The 26,248-nt window shown below is 56.1% G+C and overlaps 1 protein-coding gene across 1 annotated transcript; it reads left to right on the top strand.

Moving 5' to 3' along the window:
• Positions 1-16,422: 16,422 nt before the first annotated feature.
• Positions 16,423-22,020, top strand: MNX1 (motor neuron and pancreas homeobox 1). The gene is made up of 3 exons (XM_048212945.2): positions 16,423-17,430; positions 20,435-20,595; positions 21,223-22,020. The coding sequence occupies exons 1-3, from the start codon at positions 16,728-16,730 to the stop codon at positions 21,583-21,585; spliced, it is 1,227 nt and encodes a 408-aa protein (XP_048068902.1). The 5' UTR covers positions 16,423-16,727; the 3' UTR covers positions 21,586-22,020.
• Positions 22,021-26,248: the final 4,228 nt, after the last annotated feature.

The following is a 26,248-nucleotide window of genomic DNA, read 5'->3' as shown; positions in this document are numbered from 1 at the left end:
AATTTGGGGGGACACGAATATTCAGTCCATAACAGGCATGCACACCGAGTGGGCCAGCATGTATTATGCACTTACTGCATGCCAGATGCTGCATATGTGTACTTTCATTAATGTTAGGGTCGACAGATGTTATTATCCCCATTTTACAGATAAGATAAGGAAACATGCCCAGAAGGACCAAGTAACCATCCAGCGTCACGTAACAACATGCAGGGAGGGAGCCGCGTCCAGCCGCCAGGCTCCTTCACCCAAACTCCCGCACGCCAACGACGAAGTGTGCACATTACACACGAAATACAGATGCACGGTCTCTGAACTTGCCACCGACTTGCAAGATCCTGTTCTGAAATGCGTTAACACGGATTAGGTGTTTTTACCTCCATTTTGCAATGGATTTCCTAAAATTTAAAAAGCTGTATTTTGTAGAAAACGAAAAAAGATTTTTTTATTCACAACAGTGAAATAAGGATATTGTTGTGAACTATTTTGTATTTGTTTTTTCTTTAATATTTTCAGGCCATGTTTAAATGCATTTTAATATAAAGGTGAATGTTGCATTAATAAAGGGCAGCTAGGTGCTCCAATTGTCGATGGCCCGATGCAGTCTTTTAAAATCTCTTTAGCTGGCAAGACGGATATTATCAGCTCTGTATATCATTAAAAGACCCGTGTTTGAATCAGATAGTTCTTATTAATTTAATTATTTAACCAAATTTGCAATCATTACAACCCCTTTCAAAAGAAAAATTGTATTATCAATATATTTCCCATCAAGTATTCCTAGGAACGTACAATTATCTGTAGATATATTCATGCTCTGAATGAGGTCCTGCATGCTAAATATTTTATCTTCTTCACCTGGTATCCTTTATCAGCGGGAGACATTTTATAATAGTTCGGGAAAACCAACCTCTCTTTATCTCAAGTTCCAGGGCATCGGTGCTAAGGAAGGTTGCTTTGACATACTGAAGGCATGCCCATAATTCCCACGCATAATTTCGGTCCGTGTGGGAGCCCAAGCAAGCCCCTCCCTGCGGTACCGCGAGTGTGGAAGATTCACTAACTGCAGACAAGAACGGCTCGCTAGTCACGTAGAATGATGTGAAAATGGGAAGGGTGGGGTGTAGTGATGCTGATGAAGAGATTAATAAAATGTGCCCTAAATTGCTCTTTAACTAAATCAATAAATCCCAACCGAGAATCTCCAGGTCACCAGGCATGGAGGAAGGTAGTCATGGGGGAGGGGGAAGACGGTGTCTTTCAGATCTTTTCAAAATATTGAAAGCTTAATAGAAACCTTGCATTTTCTCCCCATGAGGCTGCCTTGACCAATGTCTGCAGCATCTCTGAGCTGGAATCAGCTCGGGGCTACAGGTGTTAGCACTCCCACATGGGCCAGAGGTCATACATTTGACTAAAAAAAAAAAAAAAAAAAAAAAGCAATGCATTATTTTTATTGTGGTTAAGTATGCAAGTGTGAGGTTTATAGAGTAAAATGGGAGCTCTCATGTTGCAAAGTTTAAGAAGCAATCGACTAAATAAATTACGAGAAGATTATAAACAGATCAATCTATATTTATAATGAACACCAAAATGCTTACTTACAAATTCCCATGACTGGATATTTGTTTGGGAACCAGAAGAAAAGAATACACACTTTGAAAACGGCCAAGTAAAACTAACAGGCAACAGTGGTGAGTACGTTTTAGTAGGCCCCTGTTTGAACAAGTCACCATTCACCATTGAGAAAATGCTGGCCTACACCCTACAGATGGTCATGGAATAAGTATATTATTCTATTCTACTTTATTCTAGAAGAATGGAACAGATTCTGGTTATTTGAGAACTAATACACTCTTCGCCCCCAACCTCCCAGGACATATCACTGTGTTTTCCCTTCGAAACTCAAGGGTGACACAGAGACCAAAGGTTGCCCGTGGGTACTGATGGCCTTGGAAGTCTGTCCTATGTCCGCCGGCATCAAAGCTGAGGTGAGCATTCATGAGGAACGAGAAATAATGGCTCTAAGAATTTCCTGTGCAATTTTGCCAATGAAGGGAATAAAGGCAATCAGCTCCATCATCAGCCTCCTCTTAGGGATAAGCCTTCCAGCTCATTCTACTGCAACCAGAAAACCCAGAGGAAACGCATGTGTGTAAAGAGCCCCTGGATTGTGTAAGGTAGGTGTTCATGATTCTTAACTTTCGAATCCTAGAAGCTAGAGACTCAGCTGCGTTTCCAGGACAGCTTCTAGCTCCTGACTCTCCCAGAACCCCCAGCACCCGGTTTCTGAGGCCTGATGGCTTTAGGTGAAATGCAAGGTCGAGCCGGGTTGATTTAGTCCATTATTAGCTGTTTATACAGTACCGAAGCGGCCCATGACGTATGAAAAATGACTTTCCGATCTCAGGGAATAAATCAGGGCCAGCAAGTGATTCCACTTAATACTTAACTTTAGCCAGTAAAATATTACACCTGTTATTATTCAGGGCAAACACGGCCCCTTCCATTTGTTTATTGAGGAAACAATTTATTTGAGGACATTTAATTGCAATAGTGAAGCCTGACTTGGGGGTTAATCCCAGTTTATCGAGGCAATTAAAAGCAGTGTGTGCTGTGTCTCATATTTATTATCTAGAGGTAGAATGTTGACAGAACCCGGGTGTTGAGCCCGCGTGCTTGAGAGTCTCTGTGTTGCGTGAGGTGCAAGGTGGGGGCCGCCAGCATGTGTCCCGCCAGCATCACTCTCTGTGCTTTCTGTAAGCGTTTGCGTAACCTAATTGGGGAAAGGCTCTAATTTGATTGTATTTGGAGCAATATGGTTTCGAATAGGTATATAGACCAGCACTGTTTGGTTTCTTGTCAATGATTCATGGTATTTTAATGCCCACCACACAAACACTGGAGCTCCCCTCACACATTTGGCGGCAGTCCACGACGACCTTGGCCGGAATTCCACCCCTTTTTCCTTCCCCAGCTGCTAGATCCTGACCCCTGTACCTCAGATTTTACCAGCTCTCGCCTGAGTCGATTCCTGGGTTCCTGCTCCTGGCATCCGGCGACAACTTCCCCACAGCTTGGAGAGACCTGTCTCCTGGGGAGATGTCCGGAGTGGGGAGCAGAAAGTCGGGAGCCTGCCACCACTCCGCCCCTCACCCGGGTCCATCACGAGACATGGCCAGACGCGGCGATTTCAAAGATCTTAACAACTTCTCACTTTTGCCCCCTATTTGTTACGATTTTTTTCTGGTCCTAACTCTGTAGTCTTATTTTGGCTTTTTTTTTTTTAAGACTTTATTTATTTATTTGACAGAGAGAGAGACAGCCAGCGAGAGAGGGAACACAAGCAGGGGGAGTGGGAGAGGAAGAAGCAGGCTCCCAGCGGAGGAGCCCGATGCGGGGCTCGATCCCAAGACCCTGGGATCACGCCCTGAGCTGAAGGCAGACGCTTAATGACTGAGCCACCCAGGCACCCCTTATTTTGGCTTTTTAAATGTTATCTTTAACTGTCTTTATATTTAAGATTTACCTTCCAGTATTGGGAGCCATTGCCAGAATCACCTGGAGACTTTTCTGTGTCGTCCCTCCTCCCCAACCCCCAAAGCACATCTTTATAATCTCCTCCTTGCCTCAGGTGGCCCTGGCACCCAGCTGCTGCCCTCCACAAGTTGTCACCGGTTCGCGTTAATGGCCCTCTCTGTGTCCTAACTGCCCCATGGCTCGGTGCCCCGTAGGGCGCTGTGAACGCACCGCTGGTGGAACTCCAGCTCTCCGGTGACCAAGAAACTGGCCAATAGAGCACAGGTGCTTGGTTTTGTTTTGTTTTGTTTTACCAGAAATACAAAACTTTGTGGGGCGCCTGGGTGGCACAGTGGTTAAGTGTCTGCCTTCGGCTCAGGGCGTGATCCCGGCATTATGGGATCGAGCCCCACATCAGGCTCCTCCGCTAGGAGCCTGCTTCTTCCTCTCCCACTCCCCCTGCTTGTGTTCCCTCTCTCACTGGCTGTCTCTATCTCTGTCAAATAAATGAATGAATAAAATCTTTAAAAAAAAAAAAGAAATACAAAACTTTGGGGCGCCTGGGGGGTTCAGTTGGTGAAGCATCTGCCTTTGGCGCAGGTCATGATCCCAGGGTCCTGGGATCGAGCCCCACCCACATGAGGCTCCTTACTGGGCGGGAAGCCGGTTTCTCCCTCCCTCTGCCTGCTGCTCCCCCTGCTCATGCTCCCTTCTCTCTGTCAAATAAATAAATAAAATCTTTAAAAGAGAGAGAGAGAGAGATACGGAACTTTATCCTGCTGACAGGGCACATCACCCCTGTGTACAGACGGCATCTTTTTCCCTCTGAGGCACTAGGACTCGGGTCGGTCTGTTGCAAAGCCACCTTTGCCAAGAGCCACCCAGCTGTCACAATAAGGAGGTGAGCAAGGAGAACCTTGGGCCACACAGGCCTCGGTTCAAATCCTGACTCTGCCACTTTCAGAATGTGGTCTGGGGGCAAATCAACCAAAGGTCTTGTTTCCTCACCTGTAAAATGGGCATACGACCGCCTATGGCAGCTGCTTGTATTAGATTTTTCAACAATGTAAATTACCCCTTTTCCACTAAGCTTCTACCATATTAAAAAAAAAAGTTTTAAAAAATTCCCTTATGATCGAAAATAATTTTTTTTGAAGTTTGTGATTTCATTTATTATTTATTTATGTTGAGAGAGAGAGAAAGAGCATGGGGGTGATGAGGGACGAGGCAGAGGGAGAGGGAGAGAGAGCATCCCCAGCAGGCTCCACAGCCAGCACAGAGCCCGACGGGGGGGCTGGATCTACGACCCTGAGATCACGACCTGAGCCGAAACCAAGAGTCGGAGGCTCAAGTGAGCCCCCCAGGCGCCCCTCTTTCTCGTTCTTATACATCATTATACATGATTTGATGGGGTTTTCTAATTGTTTCATATTTTAAGCTACTGCCCATCCTTGGGTCCCAAGCGGGTCACATAGTGACTCAATAAGTACTCACTGCTCCCCATCCTGTCCCATAGCCCGTCTGGGGCCGAGACGAGAACGCGTAGGAGCAGCTGTCCCCCCAAGCAGGGAGGGGACACTGCACTCCGCTGCCCAGCCACGGCGTGGCACGCTCCCCTAGCGGGTGCTGCAGAGAGCAGTCTGCAGGGGCTCTCGCTAGCCTGGCAGGCAGCCCACTTCGGGAGATGAGGAGGGCCCGGGCCTGTCTCATACCATCGCTCCGAGCGCCTTCCGACTGAACAGTGGACATGAAAACCAAGTTCATCCACTCTGCTCCAGGCACAGCCCTGACCCCACAGTGGATGAGGGAGCCAGGCCCATCTCCGCAATTTTCTCGATTTTCTCGTGCTCTCTCCTTGCTGACGGCTACTTCCCCCCTTAACCTGTCAGTAGATAACCCTGGCTAATAACCAGAAAGAGGAGGTGAGCAAATTTTTATTTTGGCCAGCAGACGACTTTGGGGTGAATGAAACAAGGTGGCCTGCCCTTTGTACCCCGGAGAAAGGCTAATCGGCTGGGATGGCTGGGACTGGAGATGCTTTAGGAGCCTGGCAGAATCATTCAGACTGCAGGGTCCTCCCGCCCCGGTCTCAGGCAGAAGTGCTGAAGGAATGGGCTACCAGCGTCACCTGGTCTAAAATCCTCCTCTCCGCTCAAACAACGCCTCTGCATCAAAGACCCCCGTGCGCCCAGCTACCATCTCTCCCGGAGAGCCCGTGTGTCCTGCAGAGAGGGGTTACAGAAGCAGCCCCCGCTGGGAGTCAGGAAACAGGCCCAAGTCCTTACTCGAAATGTTAACTTTCCCCTCCTCCCCGAGCCAGCCCAGCCCTTGCAGCGAGTCAGCTGGACACTTCCAGGTCTGGAAGGAGAGACGCCAGAGCTTTCTGTGGAAGTGGCCACGCTCGCCAAGCTGAGGGGCGGGGCTGGGACACCTTCAGGGCTCCTCAGTGAGGCTCCTGTTCCCACTTTAAGGACATAGGCCTTGAAGAGGAAATGGGGGTCTCTCTGCTCTGGAGAAGAAACCTGAGGTGACTGGGCAACTATTTGAAAGACGTGGGGAGGGAGGGATTGGTCAGAAATACACAAAACAGCTTTTCACCCTCCTTCCCCCTGGAAGGAGGGGAAGATAGGCTAAGGGGCTCCAGGACATAGGCACGGGCTAGTGGCTGCAACCTTCTGGCCGCTCTCCCAGCGATAGCTCCTGGAGCCTGCCCTGCTGGTGAGTGGGAGCCTGGCCGGAAGCCTGGGGAGAGGGGAGCTTCAATGGGGCCTGGGGTGCTCGCAGGGGTGCTGACAGCACCGAGGAGTCCCACAGACCTGGTTCTTGGCACCCTCCATCTCCCACCTCGCAGGACGCGCCTTGGGCACCAGGCCACTGACCCTCAGGGCACACAAGGGCCGGCGCCCAGCGGGAGGCAGCCGAGCAGGGGCCACGGGGACCCTGGCGCCCACCCGGTGGGCTCTGCCCCGCCCCCCTCTGCCCGCGGCGGGGCGGGACCACGGCCCCACCTGTGACTTTGCGTGCCGGCAGGGGTTGGGGCTGGCCTGGTGGTGGGACTGGGAGTGGGCTAGGGGCGGGGGCGAGAGGTGGGGGGCTGGGGCCTACAGCAGCCCCAGAGGCCCCCGCACAATGGGAGGGCGCCGGCCCCAGCAGCAGCCCCGTAAATCTTCCTGGGAGGAATTAATTTGTCCATGAATTAAAGAGTGGTGTATCCCTCCCCGGTTAAGCTGAGCTCTCGCGACAGCTGTTGGGTGTTTTGGGGAAAAGAACGTCGTCAAGGAAAGGTCCACCCGGCGGTCCCCAAAGCCCAGGTGCGGCCCCGCAGTGAGGGGCGCCAGACTACTCCTTCACAGAGGTCGAGGGGGCCTGGAGACAGAAGCCTGGGCGGGCAAAGGCCTTGTTTTTGAGAAGTGATTTAGAGTCTTGCAAGGCAGCAAGTCGGGGGCAGGAATGGAACAGAAGGTGCCGGGGAGCCTGGCCCAGCCAGCGCCTTCCGCTCTGCGCCCCCGGGAACCCGCCCCAGGCCTCGCCGGGCTCTCGCTCCGCGGGCTCGGCGTTGGGCCCGGGGCCGCGCAGGTGCGCGTGGGGCGACGGCACCAAGTGGCTCCGAGGACAACCTGGGGAGACGCAGGCTCGCGCGCCCCGAGGACTGCACGGCGGTGGGATCCTCAGCGCGCTGTCCGCACCCTCCCGCCAGGCGGCTGGGACTAGATTTAAAACAGAATTACAAAGGAGTGCTCGGGGTGGCGGAGGGTGCCCACCTACCCCGGAGGGAGCGGCCAGGCGGCCAGGGGGCGCATTCGGGCCAGATAGTTAAGACAGATGAGAAGCGAGTAGTTAAAACCCACATTATATAGTTCTGTCGGGTATAAAATTGCATGTGCTGACCCATATATTCTAACTGGAAACGGACTCGAGTCACTTAAAATATTGCAACGTCGATAGGACTAATTAATTGGAAATAAGAAACGAAAGAATACAATTAAACGAGAAGAGAATCATTTTCTAATTTAATAGAGGGACATTTATAAAGATCACAAGCTAAAAGGCATCGAATGATTCTATCGACATTCTATTAAATCAGCCCCCGCGGCCCCTGACAATAGGAGGCGGCCCCGGGCGAGCGCCGCATCTCGGCCCGGATTCCGTGCCTCGGTGAACGCTCCAGTCACAAACCTGTGTCTGCGTCCGATCCGACCCCGGCCCTCCCGGCAGAACTCCCTCTTCTCCGCCCACAGCCGGGCCCAGACAGTGGCTGTTGCCCCTGGTCAGGGGAATTCCGCCTGCCCGCTGGCGAGTCCTGGGCTCGCGGATATATTACAACAAAATTACTAATTGGAAACTGAAATTGTCAATAAAGCATCCCCCCTCGCGTATACAATATCCTTAAATATTAAGATATTTTATTAGACCCATTTCCTAACAATAATTTATTGCAATAAAACAGACACCACAGGTCCCCTTAAATTGTCTTTTCATAATGAATAAATTTAAGCAGGCTAATTAATATATAAACTAGCCCAATTTGTCAAGTTGATTTGTATTTTAGTTAATTGTGAAAGTAATTACCACACGGTCAAATTAACAGCTTTCTGGAAATGACCAAGCCTGAGGTTTTATTTCCTTCCTGGGTGAAGAAAATTCATTTTTCCAAGCTCTTGATGTGATGAATAAAAGTCATAAATCTGGGTGATTGGTGCAGGCAGAGTCTAAATGGCTTCATATTTCATTTTAGGTTTAATAGAAATATTCATGCTCTGTTTTAATGAAATTAAATTGAGGGGGGATGGGGTCGGGAGGCGACAGCGGCCCAGGGCTTAAAGGGACAGAGCACATTTTCCTCCCCCCACCCCACCCGTCCACCAGCCTGGGCCTGAGGTCACCTCCTCCCATAGGCAGATCTGCCAGTCCTGCCTGCGGGGAGAGGCCAGGCGGCCCACGGTGCAGCCAGCTCACCTGGGGCAAAGTGGATGAGCCATGCAAGATCCCTCCCCCAGCTGCACCCCCAGTGCCCTCTCCCACGTGCCTGTGGAGGTCACTAAGCAAGGTCAGGGTCAGCTCTAGGCTTAGGTGTAACCCTGCTCGAATACCAAGTTTCTGCTCACTGCTCAGGTGTAGACCCACGCTGTCCTGGCCCAGTTCGCAATGGGCACTCCACGGCCTTTCGCCGCCTTCTCTGGATGCAGGGGAAGGACTCGAGGCCTTGAGACAGACAATCTGAGGCTCCCCCACTTGTACCCTCTGCTCTCTGCCCCTGCAATATCCCCCTTGGCCCCGCTGCCTGGGGCCACTGGATGGCGACCTGGCCCCAACCAGGACTGTCAGGGCCCAGGACAAGTGCCCCAGAGCACTGGACTGCAGAGGCTTCCTCTCACAGAAAGAGTTAAGTTTTCGGACCCAGCAATTTGCCATGTTCATTTGTGTTGTTGTGCTTGGAGTTTAGGGGGCCACGTTGTCAGCCACTCTGGGGGCGTGAGGTCAGTGGGGCGTCCCTGGGCCCCAGGACCGTCCTGGCCCAGCTTCCCCTTAATGGAGCTGATCTGTGACTTGTTGATTTCCCCTGTGCAAATAAGGCTTTGATGCAGTTCCAGCAACAGTGGTTAGCTGATGAATTGACAAAAACTAATCAGCTTTATTGGGAAACAGGTTAAGGGCACGGGCGTGTCAATAATTCTCAGCCTGACCCCCTCATGCATTAGCCGAGGCAGGCTGATTAGAGTAAGAAGACCGGCTCGCATTTTGCACTGAAATTGCTTTCATAAACTCACCATTATTAGCAGTCGATGCGAGCAGCTAATTTAGAGAAGACATCCCAGGCATGTCACATCTATCATCCGGGTTTATGTATCATTATCTCATTTACAGAATGTCGCAGTGTAATATGTGTTTTTGGCAATAGGCTTGGCCCCGCGCCTGGATCGCGCTGCTCTTTCTAAGCCGCACAGCGGACCTCCTTCCCCACCTGGAAACCGGCGCGCTAACGGCGGGGAGCCCGACGCTTCCCAGGCGGGCAGGGAGAGCTGGGAGCCACGCTGGCCTCCTCCACCACGCACACGTGCGCACACTCAAAACGCGCGTGTACAAAGGCCCGCACACGCGCTCTCACACGCGTGCACACGTGCGCCCGGCCGGCGCGCCCCCGCTCCTGCTCGGCCCTGGAGCGCGGCCCGATGTAGGGATGTGCTCCAGCCTCGGAGCCGGCCCCGCGCGAGTTCGCGATTCTGCCCCCACACCCACCCCTCCCCGCACTCTGGCGGCCCGCTCCCCTCCGCCTGGGGGGGCACGGCCGTCAGGCTTCCACCGGCTGGGCCGCTGAGCCCCGGGGGGGCCCCCCCAGAAGGCCCCTCTCCGCCCTCCCGGCTGCCGGCGCGGCGGGCCTGACCTTCGCACCCCTAGGCGGGCTGCTGCCCTCCCCGGGCGGCGGCGGCTCCCCGGCCCAGATGCGCCCGGGCGTCCAGGGTGGGCCACCTGTTCCGCCGGGTAATTATTTTAATGTAAGGGCCCAGCGTCAGCGGGTTCGCGCCTCCTGCGGCGACAGACGGCGGCGAGGCCGAGGAGGCGCTCAGCCTTTCAATGGAATTTCCCAGATGGGCCGAGGGGAGGCCGGGGCAGGTCACCAGGGGCCCTTTAACGAGTTCATTAGCCAAATTATCTTGCCGGCAGCACAGAGCCCCGGAGACCAGGAGAAGCGGGCGGGGGCAGGGCGGCGGGTCTTTCTCCACCCCCACCCCTAGGTCTGGGCAGAAACAGAGCAGAGGGGCAAATGGCCCCATCCCGCTGGCGTCAGGAAGAAGGGACCCCAGATCCAGTGCGTTCAGCAGCAAACATTGCACCTCCACCACCGTTACGTTGGACAGCAGGAGCCCGGCAGGTCAAAGGCCAAGTGGGAAAAACTGATTAGAATCCTGCCACGAGGAGATTATAACATAATGGCCAATGTGACTGAGTGGGTTCTGGCTAAGGCCCCACCACAGGACTGGAAGTCACTGCTGGCCCTTCTGCTGTGTGCCTTGGTTTCTCAGAGACTTCCTTTGCCTCTCTGTAAGACTGGGGACACCAGTATGTTTTTCAGTTATAATCTCTATTGGCTGAGACTATGCAAGAAGGTACACTGAGGCACACCACCTACTGTGAGTGCTTGGGGCATCCCGGCAGAGCAGGGCGCCCAGAGCCGGTGCTTCCCAAGCCACGCTTACTACCGGGATGCCATCAGCTTCAGATTCCTCCTGGGTAAAATATTCCCTGTTCACATGGTAGGGTAGGTAGCGGGTCCCTGATACACCAGACCACACTCCCACCCTCGCCGTGAGGAAATGGGGCTTCGGTGTGACGTGGGGGGAGAAGCTGCTTAAGGAAGGCGCCGTGGGAATATGGTCCTGCGCAAGCCAGCCAAGTCCTCCGTGCAAACAGAACCCCCGCCCCCCACGAGTCCACCCCAAGCCTCCAAGCCTGACATCTGCCCCTTGGGCCTGGAGTGCGCACCTGTGGAAGAAGCCAGGCCAGGGTGGAAGGACGAGAATGTGACCACAGGCACCATTTGCCCATCTTGAGGAATATCCCCCCAACTTTGGGAAATGACATGAGAAGGAATTCCTCCTCCTCTCTCTCTCTCCCTCCCCCCAGCAGCCGGCAGCCTCAACTTTTGCCACCTCAGCACTACTAAAGAGACCAATTAACGGCGACTTCCTGCCATTATCCACCGTGGATTTGGACATTACCATGCCACTAGCCAGCCATAATTTGGAGGCAGAATGCACTAAAAAGTTCACATAGCAAAGCATTAGAACCTCGCGAGCAGCATCTTGTTACCTGCGTCTCCCCTGTAGCCTCGTTCCTGAGGGCAGTCGAGACAGTCCGGCTGGAGTGCGCCCGGCCTGGGTCGGTCTGCTCTCCCCGGGCCAGAGCTGCTAGTGTGAGCTCCTCGCTCCTCTCCTTCAGCTGTGGTGGGGGGAGGGGGTTGCCTCGGGCACAGGGTCCCAGAACCACAGTGTGGAGCCTTTAGAAAGCAAGCTTCACTTCCATGACTAGACACATTTTATGGGGGAGACTGCAAAGCTGGGCCCCTCTAAAGCAGGTGTGCGTTGTGCCCGATCTTAAAACAAGAAAGCCCCTAGGCCGAGACTCGCTCCCCACGAAGTGCAGGTCAGGTGTTAGCTTATCTGGAGAGGGTCATGGAGGTTGCAACAATCTGGAAAGGCTGACTTCGCGGGCATGTGTGTTCTATACCGTCCTTGTTCCTGACAACAGCATCAGAGAGGGAACCTGAGATTAAATTAAAATCCTCTAACAAAAATATAGGCTATTTGGGGGACGTTCTTCATCTCTGTTGAAGACTGTTGTCCCCCCAGCTTGATAAAAGGGGCTCACGTGGTGACCTTCCCCATGCTCCCCAATGTCCTGGGAGGAATTTGTTCCTTTGTAACCCAGAGCAACAGAGAGGCTGGAAACACTTTAAGTTTTCCGGGTTAGAAAGAAAACTGCAGGTGGATATGGTCTGACTCCATACGAGGGGTGGGGGCTGAGCACGCCCCCCCCCCAACAAGGCCTGTCCCTTCTCTTTGGTGTCCCTGGAAGCTGGGAGACTGCCCAAGGTCTGAGCAGAAAGCAGATATTTTTGTATCTGGAGAAAATTTCCAAAAATAGAGGGCCCTTAAGTTGCTGAATTTTTAGGCATTGAAACCCTGCAGCACCCTCCTGACCTCTCAGCCCAAACCCAGGAGGAAGCCCCTGTGTGGGCTGGTTGTTTGCACCTGGGGCAGGGCCTGGTGCACAGGGACAGACCCGTGACTCGGGGACTTCGGAGGTGGGCTCAGTTAGGGTCAGGCCTCCAGCTGCGGCAGCGATCTCTAAAGGGGCCACACAAAATCCAGGTGTAAAGGGCAAGGCCCACAAGGAGGGACCTCGAGAAAAGGCACCCAGCGCCTCTGGCAGGGCGCACTGCTGGTTGGAGTGGTTGGTCGAGAAAAGGCACCCAGCGCCTCTGGCAGGGCGCACTGCTGGTTGGAGTGGTTGGTCGACAGCGGAGTCCCACCCTTTCCAGAACCCTTTACTGGCCCAGCGCCCCCCGGGTCAGAAAGGAGGTCAGCAGATCAAAGGGCAGCGCTAACAACGTGATACCTTTAGTCCTCGGGGCTCCGCTGGGGGGGAAGGGGACACCTGTGCAGATTTGCCCCTCCTCCTCCCTACCCCCACCCTCACTCGCCTTCCGGTGACCCCAGCCCCCCCTACTCTCCTCCAGCCCCCTCTCCCTGCCTCGTGCCTGCTTGACTCCAGGCCCCGCCCGCAGGTCCCCGGAGGAGGCTCTGGGCACCAAGCATCTCCCTGGACTGGAGGGGAGGGGGAAGCAAGCAGGGGCCACCGAGAAAGCCTTGCTGCACCCAGTGCCAAGTGCCCTTCCAGGTGGTCTTTGGGTTAATTATTCTACCTGCCCCACTTCACACGAAGAAAGCAATATATGCATGATAACAAATGATGCTTGCCCCCCAGCCTCGGAATGTGTGAATGAATGTACAGGTTTTATTCCCAACCTCATACGTACATAATTCCAGACATGAATAGACATGGAATTACAAACAGCTTTTTCTTCTGCGATTGTTGGTATAAACCACCGATTCTCCTTTCTACATAGTGGGAGAAGGGTGACTGCAGGTGGTATTCAGTATCTTGAAGGGAGACTGTGTGGAGAGAGAAAAGGGGTCCCAGGCAGGGAAGGAGCCAAGACGATGAAAGGTGCACCAGGCCTTTGCCGTTGCTCCAGAAATCGAAAATCGGAAATTGAGGGTTCCCCCAGTCATTCCAGGGCTGGCTACCGCCCCTGGGGCTGCTGGAGAGGGGAGTCACCTGGAGACTGGGTTTGGGAATATTGCTGGGACCAGACCTTTGATCTCTCGCTAGGGCCTTCCAACAGACGCAAGCCCCACTCCTGTCTGCCCAAAACCTTCTTCAAAGCCAGCTGGGCTGGATCAATACAGATGCTGGAGACAGGAAGAGCCCCGGAGTGCTCAGCTTCACACCTCATAAACCACACAAAAACCCCAAACTTCCAAGACCTCTCCCTCTTTCTCTGTCCCTCTCTTTCCACACAACTTCAGAGAAAACCTCTCATCTGTATTAACTTTTTCTTAGCATCAACAGAATATATGATAATTTTAAAGCCCTTTGGCCCCATAGAGTGCATTTGGCCTAACCCCAACTTTTCTAAACAAAGAAACAGAAATCCATAAAAATCAAAGAGCACCAGCACCCAGAGTCTCACCGCAGTTAGAGGGGCGGCCGGGACCTGGACCCACCGCGGGCTTAGTGCCTCTTCGATGCCTCCCTGGGCGCCCCTGTAGGTGGTGTGGCCTCGGGGGTAAAACCAGGTGAACCTTTGCCTGCGGGACCCCCACATACCTGTCCAGTCTGTGCTTCCAGGAAGCGCTGTCAGCTGGTCTCAGGGGGAGGACTCGCACGCACCACGGCTCGCCTGCCACGGATTTTGCGGGGTTTAGGAGCATGGGTACTGCGGAACAAAGAGGGGGTGAAATGAAATCCTCTGAGGGTTCTAAAACACAGCATGATTTTGTTGAGGAACATGGGAGATTTATTGTGTATACACTACACACCTGTCCCCAGCTAAAATAGCCCTGGAGGGGGGTATTTTAGGGAGAAGAGAGAGCCCCAGGCTCTCCAAGATCACTCTTGGGGAGTTTCATTCACTCCCTTCCCCCCCGGCTCCTCAATCACTGCCCTCCATCCCAGGAGTCCTGCCCCAGCCGGGGGGAGTAGGGAAAGGCAGTCAGCCTTAGGGCGAACCCCTGTCAGAGGTGGAGGCCAAGACTGCTCTCTTCTGGGGAGGCAGTGACAGCCAAGATGTCATTACTGTCCCTAGGAGGGTGAAGGGTTTCCTGCCCAGGACAGGTGGCTAAGAATCTCAGGTCTCCTTCCTAAACCCTCCTTCCCCAAAGGGAATGGATAGACATGGAGAAACAGGGCTAGGGACCCCTGGAGCATTGAGGGCAGCAGGTGACAGCTGTGTGGTCCCCGCATCAAACTTGGTTCCACTCCAAACTACGAGGCTTAACGGTTTGCTGGGGACAAGAGTCTCAACCTCTTTGAACCTCTACTCTCTGAAATGGAGAGGATAAAATCCTTCTGTAGTGTCACAGTAAAGATGATAGAAGAGAATTCTAGAAAGCTCATGGCATATAGCACTGTTTAGGAAATTTAAGTGTTCCCCTCTCTCTGCTTCAAGTCAGGACTGTGTTTTCACCACCCCAAGGAGTCAGCATCTAAAGACACGACAAACACCATGTACATGCTGTAACTTCTATTTACAAGTTAACATTGGTTTTTGCAAAGCTATATAATGTTTACTCCCATCGCTGTCCCTTATCCATTGCTATCCTCCTAATTTCCAGCTGGTACTGTGTGCCTTGGAACTACCCTGTTTTAATGGAAAAGAAACTCGGCTCTTGCCAACATAATCACCGCAATCAACTCTTGCCAAGGCAAAAAGCCTTTTGAAGGGAAACTAAGCTAGCCCTATACTTAGCTTTAAAAAAAAAATCCCTCTTGTAGCAACCTGATCTCCTAATTTTAAAGTTTACCTGCCCTGATTTTTCCTTCCTCCTCTGCCCCGCCCACAGCCCCCGCCCTGTTCTTTACTCACCTCTCACCTGCTTAGGAAGCTGGCTTCAACAACCGAAACCCCCTCCTGCATTCTTTCCCCTGTTGGGGCCAGATAACTAGGTCTAATGGAACTATTGACAAAGCCTCGTGCTGGTGGCCGCTGACTCCCCGACCTGCATGTTGATTCTTTCGGCTTCAGAAAAGCCCTTGGAAGTGCTTTTACTGTAAATATTTGAAGTGTGTGTATGGGGGACGGAGGGGCGGGTGTGAAGTCTGGATTCTCACTCCACTACCTTGCTCAGCCAGAGGAAGCCCTTTCGCCCCAGTTCCCAAGCTGCAGGTAGGAAGAGGAGAGAGACTGCGTTTTCCTGCCTGGGGACTAACCAGGGTCAGAGTGACTGGCCTCGGGAGGACTCCCGGCTCCCGCAGGCTTTCCAGAACGGAGGTGGGTGCTGTCTCTTGTATGCCCATGGGTATCCTTCCGCAGACAAGAAGAGCTCTGTCACTGAGGACCGTCTCACTGGCAGGTGGGCAACGTCTCCAAGCCGACCTGGGTCCTGCAGGCCGCGGGGCTCACAGATTCTGCCGTCTCCACTTAGACGGGGCAGGGGCTCAAGGCGAGGACTTGTGGAAGGCAAACTCTCGCTCACACACACAACACCTGAAACGCACAGGACTTCCCCGAGGAGATGAGGAGGTCCGACCTGCAGAGGGTTGACAGGGACACAAACTGCTCCCGTGCACCCTGGAGACCCAGGAGCAGGGCTTGGAGACCGATTTGATCTTCGTTGTGCTTCGGTCATTGAGCAAAGCAGCTAGATCTGCAAGCAACGTGGGCTCCCCGACGCAGAAGTGCACAAACGCAAGTGCTGGCGAGGAGGCGCGAGAAGACGCAAGCCGCGGGCTCTAGGGGACGCCGAGCCCAGAGCGGGACGGCGTGTCTCCGGAGCTGGCCTCAGACAGCGGGGCCCACACGGGGACCCAGGAGTGCTATCGCCCGCAGTCCCGCTCAGCACTTGCAGGAGGGCGAGCAGGGTCCCTAGGTTGAGCCTCTGAGTCTGGCAACCCCGGGCGCGGTCTCCGCCCCGCCATCGCGGCTCAGCACCCCGGTTGTTTAGGACCCCGCGGCGCAGGGGCGGGGCGGCGGGCGGCCGGGACGGTGACAGGTGCGCCCCTCGGCCAATGGCCGGGCCGGCGCCCCTCCCCGAGCCCCCCCAGAGCGCGCCAATCGGCGGACGCGCTGCGCTTCAAGTGCGCGGAGGGGCGCGGGTCCCCACTACGGCGCCAGCGGCCTCGGCGCGGTCTCCCGAGAGTCCAGCGAATAGAGCCGGGCTCCCCGGCCCGGCGCGTCCAGGCACTCGAGTGCGAGTTTGTGCGAGCACATGCGAGCGCGGCCCGGGGCGGGGCCCGCACGGAGGAGGCGCCCGGACCATGGTCACCCTCGGCTGAGTTTCCGGCGGCGACTTTGATTATTGGCAAATAATCACCATAACAATACCGAACCCTGGGGCTTGCCACCGCCACGCACAGACTCCGCGAGCCGGCACACGGCCGCGTCACCCACCACCCGGCCCTGCTCGCCAGCCCCAAACGAGCCGATGGAAAAATCCAAAAATTTCCGCATCGATGCACTGCTGGCCGTGGACCCCCCGCGAGCGGCCTCAGCGCAGACCGCGCCGCTGGCCCTGGTCACGTCGCTCTCAGCCGCCGCGTCCGGCCCCGGCGGCGGCGGCGGAGCGAGCGGTGGCGGGGCGAGCGGCGGGACGAGCGGCAGCTGCAGCCCGGCGTCCTCGGAGCCGCCCGCGGCGCCCGCCGACCGTCTGCAAGCCGAGAGCCCCTCGCCGCCGCGTCTGCTGGCTGCGCACTGCGCGCTGTTGCCCAAGCCCGGCTTCCTGGGAGCCGGCGGCGCGGGCGGAGGCGCGGGCGGCGCGGGCGGCGGGCCCGGAGGGCCCCACCACCACGCGCACCCAGGCGCCGCCGCCGCCGCGGCCGCCGCTGCCGCCGCCGCCGCGGGGGGCCTGGCGCTGGGGCTGCACCCCGGGGGCGCGCAGGGCGGCGCGGGCCTCCCCGCGCAGGCGGCGCTCTACGGCCACCCGGTCTACGGCTACTCGGCGGCGGCGGCGGCCGCCGCGCTGGCCGGCCAACACCCGGCGCTCTCCTACTCCTACCCGCAGGTGCAGGGCGCGCACCCTGCGCACCCCGCCGACCCCATCAAGCTGGGCGCCGGCACCTTCCAGCTGGACCAGTGGCTGCGTGCGTCCACCGCGGGCATGATCCTGCCCAAGATGCCCGACTTTAACTGTGAGTACCGCGCGGCCCCCGGGCCTGGGGAGGAAGGAAGGAAGAAATGGGGGAGAGGGAGTCCTGGCACACGTTTTCCCGCGCATCCTCCTCCACCGGCACCTCCTTCTCCTTGCTCTCTGCTCTGAGAGCGCGGTGGAAGCGCCGCGAAGCCGCCTGGGCTCCGCCCGGAGCCCGCGAAGACTCATGTGGACTGGACGCTGTGGAATCGGCAGCGAATTATTAAAATGGCCACGCGCAAGCCCTGCTTTCTCTTCCTCTCCTAACGGGAAGGGGCCGCTGGAGGTGTGAGACTAAAATCTAATGATTAACCGACAGGCTAGAGGAGAAGGAAGTGGTGGGGGAAGGCGAGCCAAAGAGCGCCCAAGTTAGGCTGGCCCGGGGATCGAGGCCACCTAAACCGGGGGCTTATCTCCAGGGAAACGAACTTGACTTAGGTGCCGCGTTATGGGTTCTGGAGAGACACCCAGTCCCTCCCAGGAGGAGAGATTCAGGAGCAGAGAACAAGAAATGGGCTTCAGGAGGCCAGGGCCGCAAGGCCAGTCCCTGGCTATACCCTCTGACCCTTTGCGGGGGAGGGGGTGTTCTGCCTGCCTCTGTAAGGGCGCTAGGTCCAGGGTGTGATGCCCAGCAGGCAGGTGGCCTGACCTGAACAGAACAGTGGTGCCCTTCTCCAGAAGGGGAGATGTGCCTCTTTCATGAACCCCATCCTGTGGACTGTAAGTAGCAGGTGCCCGCCCCCAGAATTGGAGGCACCGGACACAGAGTGAACCCCTCCCCAAGAGAGGAGCGAGGGAGGGCTGGCCACCCCAGCCTGAGAGCTGCTGGGTTGTGGGCAGCATGCTCGCCCTGCAGGTGGTATGCCTCCGAGACGTGAGCCCACTCGACTTTTCTGGCCTATTGGGCAGGCACACTGGGCTGACACTCTGGGGAGTCTGGATCTCCCCTCTGCTCGCCCCACCCGGGCTCCACGCAGAGGCTGATGCATGAGACTTTATGCTTTCAGCTGCAGAACACCCGAACAAAGAGACCCCATTGTTTCCTTCTGAGTGGATGTGTTTAGACTGAGGAGATGCAGACATAGGAGGGGAAAAAAGCAAAAAAGAAAACAAAAATAAACACTTGGCAGAATTCAGATTCCTCTGCTAGAAGCCATGGTTGTGACTAAACAGAGAAAAGTAGGGACCTGAGAGCTGGAGAAGTCACAGCCGGGTGAGAAAATCCCAGCCTGTGGACTGTGTGCCCCTAGCCACCCCAGGCTTTCTCCAGCTTAGCTCCCAGAAGACCCTAATGGCCACCCAGCCCGTCCAGGTGGAAGTCAGCCCCTCCTGATCCCCAGCAGGGAAAGCTGGAGCTCACCTTTCAGTTTGGGGCTGGAGCTTCGGACACATGTGATCCTGCCGATCCCGGGTCAGCCAGACCCAGGGCACCCTTCCTGGGCCCGGCTGCCGAGCAGAGCCCACAAGCCCCTTCTGATGGAAAGCCACCCATGGATATTCCTTTATGATCTGAATGTCCCAGAGCCTGGGATGCTTAGTCTCCCACTGAGGGGGTTGGTGGTCTCCACACAGACCGCCCCTGGGCACTGGGTTCCCTGCCCCCCCGCCCTCGTGCTTTCCTGGGCCTGCGTGGAGCTCAAGGTCGCTCTGAAAATTGGTGAAAGTCACATCCCTTTTGCCCATCCCTGATTCCTAATCTTGACCTAGAAGTAGCAGACTTAAAACCAGCCAGCTTTAAGTTTAGAAAAGAAATCTGAATAAGAAATCCTAAAGGGCGATAACAAACAGGCCAGGATGCCGGAATGCGTTCTGAGAGTCCCTCCTCTGGTCGCTGGAAAACCTGTTTTGTTTCCTTTAATTGGTTGTCTCTGCTGTTGGATGGCATTTCCCAAATGGTCCCTTTGGAGCCAGTGTTTTAATTAAAGTTCTAATGTATTGTCAAGTTGGGAATTGGGGCCTCATTTAACTAAAGCTGGGGGCGTGGACCTTCCCGTAAAGCAAATTGCCCACGGCGGGGGGGGGGGGGGGAGACCTGAACTCAGCCGCTGGGCTGGCCTCTTTTCTTCCCTTTCGTTTATTGTCCAACACTTGTCAGGCTCCTGGGAAATCAAGGGAAGTCTTGTTTTGAGGTCATAAAATTCTCTGTGATGTAACCGTGTGAAATTATGTAAATACAGCCAAAGGACCTCCTTGAACGTTCAGAAAGCCAGATCCCCCCCTTTGCCTCGGCCTTCAATTTGTGAAATGAGAACTGCCCTGGAGAAGCTTCCAGTCTCCCTGGGCTTTGCCTCTCCGCACCCTGGGGTCAGGGCTGTCAAGAAGAATTTTCAGTGGGGAGTGTGATGAATTCACATGTTTGGGCCCAAGATGTGGTCCTTCTTCCCCCCTTCCTCCCTCCCTTCCTTCCTTCCTTCCTTCCTTCCTTCCTTCCTTCCTTCCTCCCTCCCTCCCTCCCTCCCTCCCTCCCTTCCAACTCTCCTTGCCTTTGCCCTACTTCTCCTCCTTTTGTAGTTGAGTTGGTGGTGGTGGGAATCCTGAACTGGTTCGTCGCTGGCTAAGGGAAGTGGCACTGGTAATTCCTGAGACCTGCTTGGATTTGAGGCTGAGTTGGGGGAGGCTGGGCAAGGAGTGGAGAGGAGCTTTGCCTCTCTGGCCTCAGTGTCTTGCCTGTCAACTTCTTCTACACTGGCCTCCCCCCCAGATGGACAGAGCTGCCCTGGGTGATAGTCTCTCTTTAATCAGAACACACAGACCCTGAGCCAAAACAAAAAAACAAAAAAACCAAAAAACTGAGTCCCACTAAACCCAAACCCTTACGGCTTCACCTGGCATCCGGGTCCTGGGCTCTGGGGCCGCCTCCTGTCACCAGGTCCCTTGGGGAGAGGGCGCTGACATTGAAGGAAGTCACAGCAGGGTGGTGAGCCCGGTGGCAGCCTCGCCAGGTGGCACTGGGGGGTCGGAGGACGGCCTCAGGCCGCGGGCCTCATGCCTCTCTCTGTCCCCAGCCCAGGCGCAGTCCAACCTCCTGGGGAAGTGCCGCCGGCCCCGCACAGCCTTCACCAGCCAGCAGCTGCTGGAGCTGGAGCACCAGTTCAAGCTCAACAAGTACCTGTCGCGGCCCAAGCGCTTCGAGGTGGCCACGTCGCTAATGCTCACGGAGACCCAGGTACACTGCCCCTGCCCCCACCCCACCTCCACCCAGGCTGGCCTCCTAGGGGACACTCTCAGCTCAGCACTCTGGGCCCTCTGCTGTCCTGAGCACCTGGAGCAGAGCCTTTATGACGTACTCCGGGGGAGAGCTGAGTTCGCATTTGCCCCGCTGGGGTTCATATACCACCCAGAGGTCTGGTTCAGTAGGCCGAGGTGAGACCCAGAAATCTGCATTTTAAGGACACTTCCACCCACTCCTGCATTCTGAAGCAATGGTCCCCAGGCCACATTTGAGAAATTTTATTCCAGAAAGAGAGGGAGCATCTAGAGATTTACAGATATGGACGCTAGCTGCTCTGGCCCTCCATGGGCAGTGGGAGAGCACCCCTAAAAAACCCAGCAGTGGAGGTCCTAGTCTGAGCTTCCTTGGAATCCCCCAGCCCCACTGCTGGGTTTGCTGATGCCTGGGGGTGGGGAGCTCCTTCCTCCTGGAGCTTCTGTGCCCCCTACTCTGAAGCCCACCCCTGGGCAGCGTGAGGGAGGCGAGGCCCCAGGGGGTGCAGGTGCAGGAGCCTGGGGCCTCCAGAGAGACAAAGGGTGGGGATGGAGGTGGCTGCTCTCTCACACCCTTCCGTGCTCTCAGGTGAAGATCTGGTTCCAGAACCGGCGGATGAAGTGGAAACGCAGCAAAAAGGCCAAGGAGCAGGCGGCACAGGAGGCCGAGAAGCAGAAGGGGGGCGGGGGCGCGAGCAAAGGGGGCAGTGCGGACGACAAGGGAGAGGAGGAGCTGCTGGGGCCGCCGGGGGTCGGGGACAAAGGCAGCGGACGCCGCCTGCGGGACTTGAGGGACAGTGACCCCGAGGACGACGAGGACGACGAGGACGAGGACCACTTCCCCTACAGCAACGGCGCCAGCACGCACGCCGTCTCCTCCGACTGCTCCTCCGAGGCCGACTCGCCACCTCCACGGCCCGGGGGGCCCGGGCATCAGCCCCCACCCCAGTAGGGGCCCCGCGCCCCTCGGGCAGCCAGCAGCCCCGCAGGCCTGTGAACCAGGCCACCACCGTCAGGGGCTGCCTGTGTGGGCTGCTCTTTAGAGGGTGGCCCAGCGGGTTCAAATTTGGACTCCTGTTCTTTTTAATTTAATTTTGATTGGTGTTGGGGGGTGGCGTTTGTGAGAAGAGCTGACCACGACCAGGGGGAGCCTCCGACTCCCGTATTCCTGAATGGAGAAGGCAGGAACCTACAGTGTTGGACGACCTGGAAAACTTGAAACCTTCTCCGGAATCACCATTCTGCTGAGTATTGACAAAGGGAAAATGTTTTGTGCGTACCTGTCTTAGGGGGAACTTTATGTCATGAGCATTCAAACTGCTGGAAATCTCAGAACCGTACTGTCTTTATTTTTGTATATTGTATTTATATATATATATATAAAGAAACGTCTACTTATGCATGCTAAATTATTATTTAGCTTCTCCCATCTCCCATGATGGAATGTAAAATAAATTGGTTTTTTACTGGATGAGAGAGCAGATCTTTGGGGAGTGAGTTATGAAAGCACGCTTTACTATTTTTGTTGTTGAAATGATGGGGGGGAGTATTCTGCAACTGACAGCAAGAGGTGCAAATCAGAATTGCACACAGGTGTCTGGAACACTTCCTCTCCTGGACTGTGCCGGGGGCGGGGAACTTGATTCCCGCCTGGGGCGTCCTAGGTGTGAAATGTTGGTAGAAATACCTGAGACCAGGTGTCAGCGCGAGTCGGAAGGCGTGAATCTCAGAAGCTAATTTTGGATTCTGAGTATTCATTTTTTCATTTCCTTGAGGCCTGCTTCCCTGGCGCTCCAGGAGTGGAAACACGCTCTTTGAATGTTTCAGGAAATAAGATTTAAAACGACGAGATGATTTTCCTGGCGTCTGGGGTCCTGATTGCCCCGAGTAACCCCGGGCTAGCCCCCCCCCCCCCGCCCCCGGCCCTCTCTCCCGCAGGACCTTTCTAGCTCCGGCCAGGAGCTGTGTTCCCGGGATCTGTGCAAATGTCCGCAAGGACAGCAGCGGGCGACCGGATCGCTTCGCGCCAGGGCTGCCAGGGCTCCGGGTTAATAAGACCTGCAGCGCGCGCCATCAATCACCTGCCCAGCCGGCCGCCGCCATGTGCGGCACACATGCCCCGCTCCACCTGCGCGCCCGCCGCTGCCCTGCCCCCCGCGACGGTCCGCGGCGGCTCGTGGGCCGGGAGGAAACAGGCGGCCGGGGCGCGCGGCTTCTTGCTCCCGCCGTCGGGCCCTCCTCCGTCCGTCGGCTTCTCCCCTGGCCTCCCCAGCCCCCGCGCCCCCTCCCCGCCGTCCTCCCAGCTGATGAATGAGTTCAGCGGGGCCAGGCGTTTCATTGGGGTGTTTGCCGCGGGCCGGCGGGGCCGCTCCTCTCCTCGGGCCCGGGTGAGATCCATATCCTCTCCGGCAGCTCATTATCGCCCGGGCTCGTTCCATAAAATGCAACGTCAGCCGAGGCCGGCGGGAGCAGCTGTCGGCAGGGCGCGGGCCCCGGCCATCTCGGGGTCCAAAGGTGCTGCGGGGGGCCGGGGCCGGGGCTTGCAACTGGTGGGAAGGCCAGAGGCCCGAGACAGCGGGCGGGAGCTGTAGAGGGCGGCCGCGGAGGGCGAGGAGAGAAAGATGTCTTTCGGGGTTAGAAGCAAAACCAAACCTTGGCGATCCGCGTCTACGGCGCGGTGATTTCTAGCGCGTTGGCGCAGCTGAGCCTGAAGCGATCTCTCCCGGCGGGCTTCGACCCGGGCCGGCCCCCTGCTCGGCCGCTCGGGCGGCGCCCCCACCTCAGCGCCCGCAGCCGGGGGCGGCGGGGCCGGGCCGTGGGGTGCCTCCCCCCACGGGACAGACCCCCCAGCCCGTCGGGAGCCGCCCGCTCGCCCCGGGCGCGGGGAAGCGCAGCCCCGAAGGCGGACGTGCGTCCTGACCCGCCGCAGCCCGCAGAGCACGCCCGGCCTTGGCGCGGGGACTTGGCGGCGGGAAGGCCCGACCGCCCGCGCCCCGGCGTCTGCAGCCAGCTGCCTAATCGCGGCGGAATTTATCTCGCTAATAAATTTAATGATCAATTCGTTCTTGTCACAGTAGCTCTTCCCCAAATCAATTATAGCAAATTTAAATATAATCACTGGCTCATCCTCACCCACTCCGGGCACGGCGAACAATTCATTCCCCCTAATGAACGGCCGCCAGGCCCTGCTCCGCCCGCCTCGCGGGGCGCGCCCCCCACCCCGCTGGCCGCGCGAGGGGGGTGAGAGGCTCTGTGCCCCCTCCCCCCCAGGACCCTGTTTCCACGACCTGGAGTCAGGTCCTCGCAGCCCGAGCCCACGGGGACACAAGCCCACGCTCCCCAGGGCTGTCGCTCTGGCCTCCCCGCTTTCCACCGACCGAGAGGGCGCCATGCAGACCCTGCATGCGCCGGGTCGCGGCAGCCCGGGGCCTGGGTTCCCAGCAAGGCCCCCACCCCAGTGGACGGGCTCCTCTGGGAAGCCCAGCCTGACCCCCTGCCTACCGAAGGCCGGATCCTGAGCACGGCTCTCTTCACCCTAGTGGGAGGTCGTCCTTCGTTCTCAGAAAAGGGGCACCTGCCCCCGTGAGCGTCTCCAGCATGTACAAAAGGACATGGATTAAGCCCTTTTCGTGACAAAGAAACCAATCTACACGTATCTTCCAGGTGACAGCCCACAGGTCTCTTGTCCAGTCCTGGGAGAGCTGTGGCCCAGGGTCCCAGGCCCCTACAGGAGCTTTAACAAGCAGAGTCTGAGAAGTGCAGAAATGACTAGAACCTAGAGGAAGTGGGTCTGTTCCTTCTGAGGTGGACCTTCCATAACCCAGCCCCAGAGGGAAGTCAGCTTGGTAAGATCAACTTAAAGGACTTTCTATGACACCAAAAGCAAAAATAGACAAATGGGATTACATCAAACTTGAAAACTTTCGCACAGCAAAAGAAATAGTCAACAGAATGAAAAGACAACCCAGGACTGGGAGAAGAGATTTGTAAATCATATATCTGATAAGGGGTTAATATTCCAAAATGCAAAGAACTCATACAACTCCACAACAAAAATACGAATCCGATTTAAAAATAGGCAAAGGGCTTAAATAGAGATTTGTCTGAAGTGAACATACACATGGTCCACAAGCACATGAAAGGATGCCCAACCTCACCCATCATCAGGCAACTGCAGATTAAAACCACAGTGAGATACCACCTCACACCCCTCACATCGACTATTACAAAAAACGAAAACAGAGACTAGCAAGTGTTGACGAGGACATGGAGAAACTGGAACCTTGTGCACAGCCGGGAAGAATGCAAAATAGTGCAGCCGCTGTGGAAAACAGGGTGGAGTTTCCTCAAAAACAAACAAAACAGAACAAAACCCCTAGAGCTACCAGATGACCCAGCAATCCTACTTCTAGTTGTATATCCAAGCTAACTGAAAACAGGATCTGGAAGAGGGATTTGCACACCCGTGCTAGCAGCAGCAACACTCACAATAACCAGGAGGTGGAAGCAACGTGAAGTGTCCACAGTGGGATAGAGAAAAGAAAATGAAATATATCCACACAATGGAATATTATTCAGCCTTTGAGAAGAAGGAAATCCTGCTACCTGCCACCACACAGAGGGACCTTGAGCACCTTACGCTCCATGAAATAAGCCAGTGGCAAAAAGATGAATACTGTATAACGCTCCTCACAAGCGGAATCTAAGTCACTCTTAGAAAGTAGGAGGGCGGTTGTCAGGGCCTGGGAGGAAGGGGGAGGGGGCTTTTCAATGGGTACAGTTTTAGTTTTGGGAGATGAAAAAATTCTAGAGATCTTGTGCCCAACCACAGTTAACAGTACTGTACTGACACTTAAGATGGTTAAAACGGAGACAGGCCTGCCTTCCCTCCTCTCCTCCTCCACCCCCTCCCTTCCTTAAAGATAGAGCAGACTTGCAGTGGAAAAGCCAAATCGCAGGGAAGGCACAGGACGGGGGCCCTGGACCAGAGCAGGAGGGCGTCGGCGGGTCCGAGGCTGCGCTGTTGAGCGCCAGGCCCCAGGTCCAGGCGGGTGCCATGGAGCACCTCCCGGGTTTGTGGTTAACTCAGCCCTGCCGGCTTCCCTGCGCCCCTCGCTCCAGCCCAGGGTCCCCGGGCAGGCCAGGCCGGGAGTGCGCTCCGGGGGGAGTGGCCCGCGGCGCCGCGCAGAGCGGTGGGTGGGGGGTGGAGGAGGTACCGCTGGGGGGGGGGGGCGGGGCGGGACGCGCAGGGAGGGGCCAGTGCAGGGTGTGGGCGACGTGGGGGCGTGCTCCCCGCAAACGCGCGCGGCGCCCCATCTCGTATCAAAGTCCTGCGGCGCCTTGTGTCTCCGTCAATAAAACTAATCCCTTCGGAGGTGTGACCTTCGCCAAGAATGCTGCACTGTTCAGACTAAAGGGCAAGTATGTTTTTCAGATTTGGTTTTTATGGTTGGATTAAAGTTTATTTTCCATAATAGGGCACCTAATAAAACTCATAAAGCCGGGTCGGGCCTCCAGCTGGTGGCCTCGTTTAACACTTTCACTTCGTAAATCACGCGCCAGGTGTGTCCCCAACTGGACGCCGAGGAGAAACCCCCTCCCCGCCCCTCGCCGGG

This window comes from Ursus arctos, unplaced genomic scaffold, assembly GCF_023065955.2.
Source record: "Ursus arctos isolate Adak ecotype North America unplaced genomic scaffold, UrsArc2.0 scaffold_3, whole genome shotgun sequence".
Classification (NCBI taxonomy): Eukaryota; Metazoa; Chordata; class Mammalia; order Carnivora; family Ursidae; genus Ursus; species Ursus arctos.
This window is presented reverse-complemented; position numbering and strand designations above follow the sequence as displayed.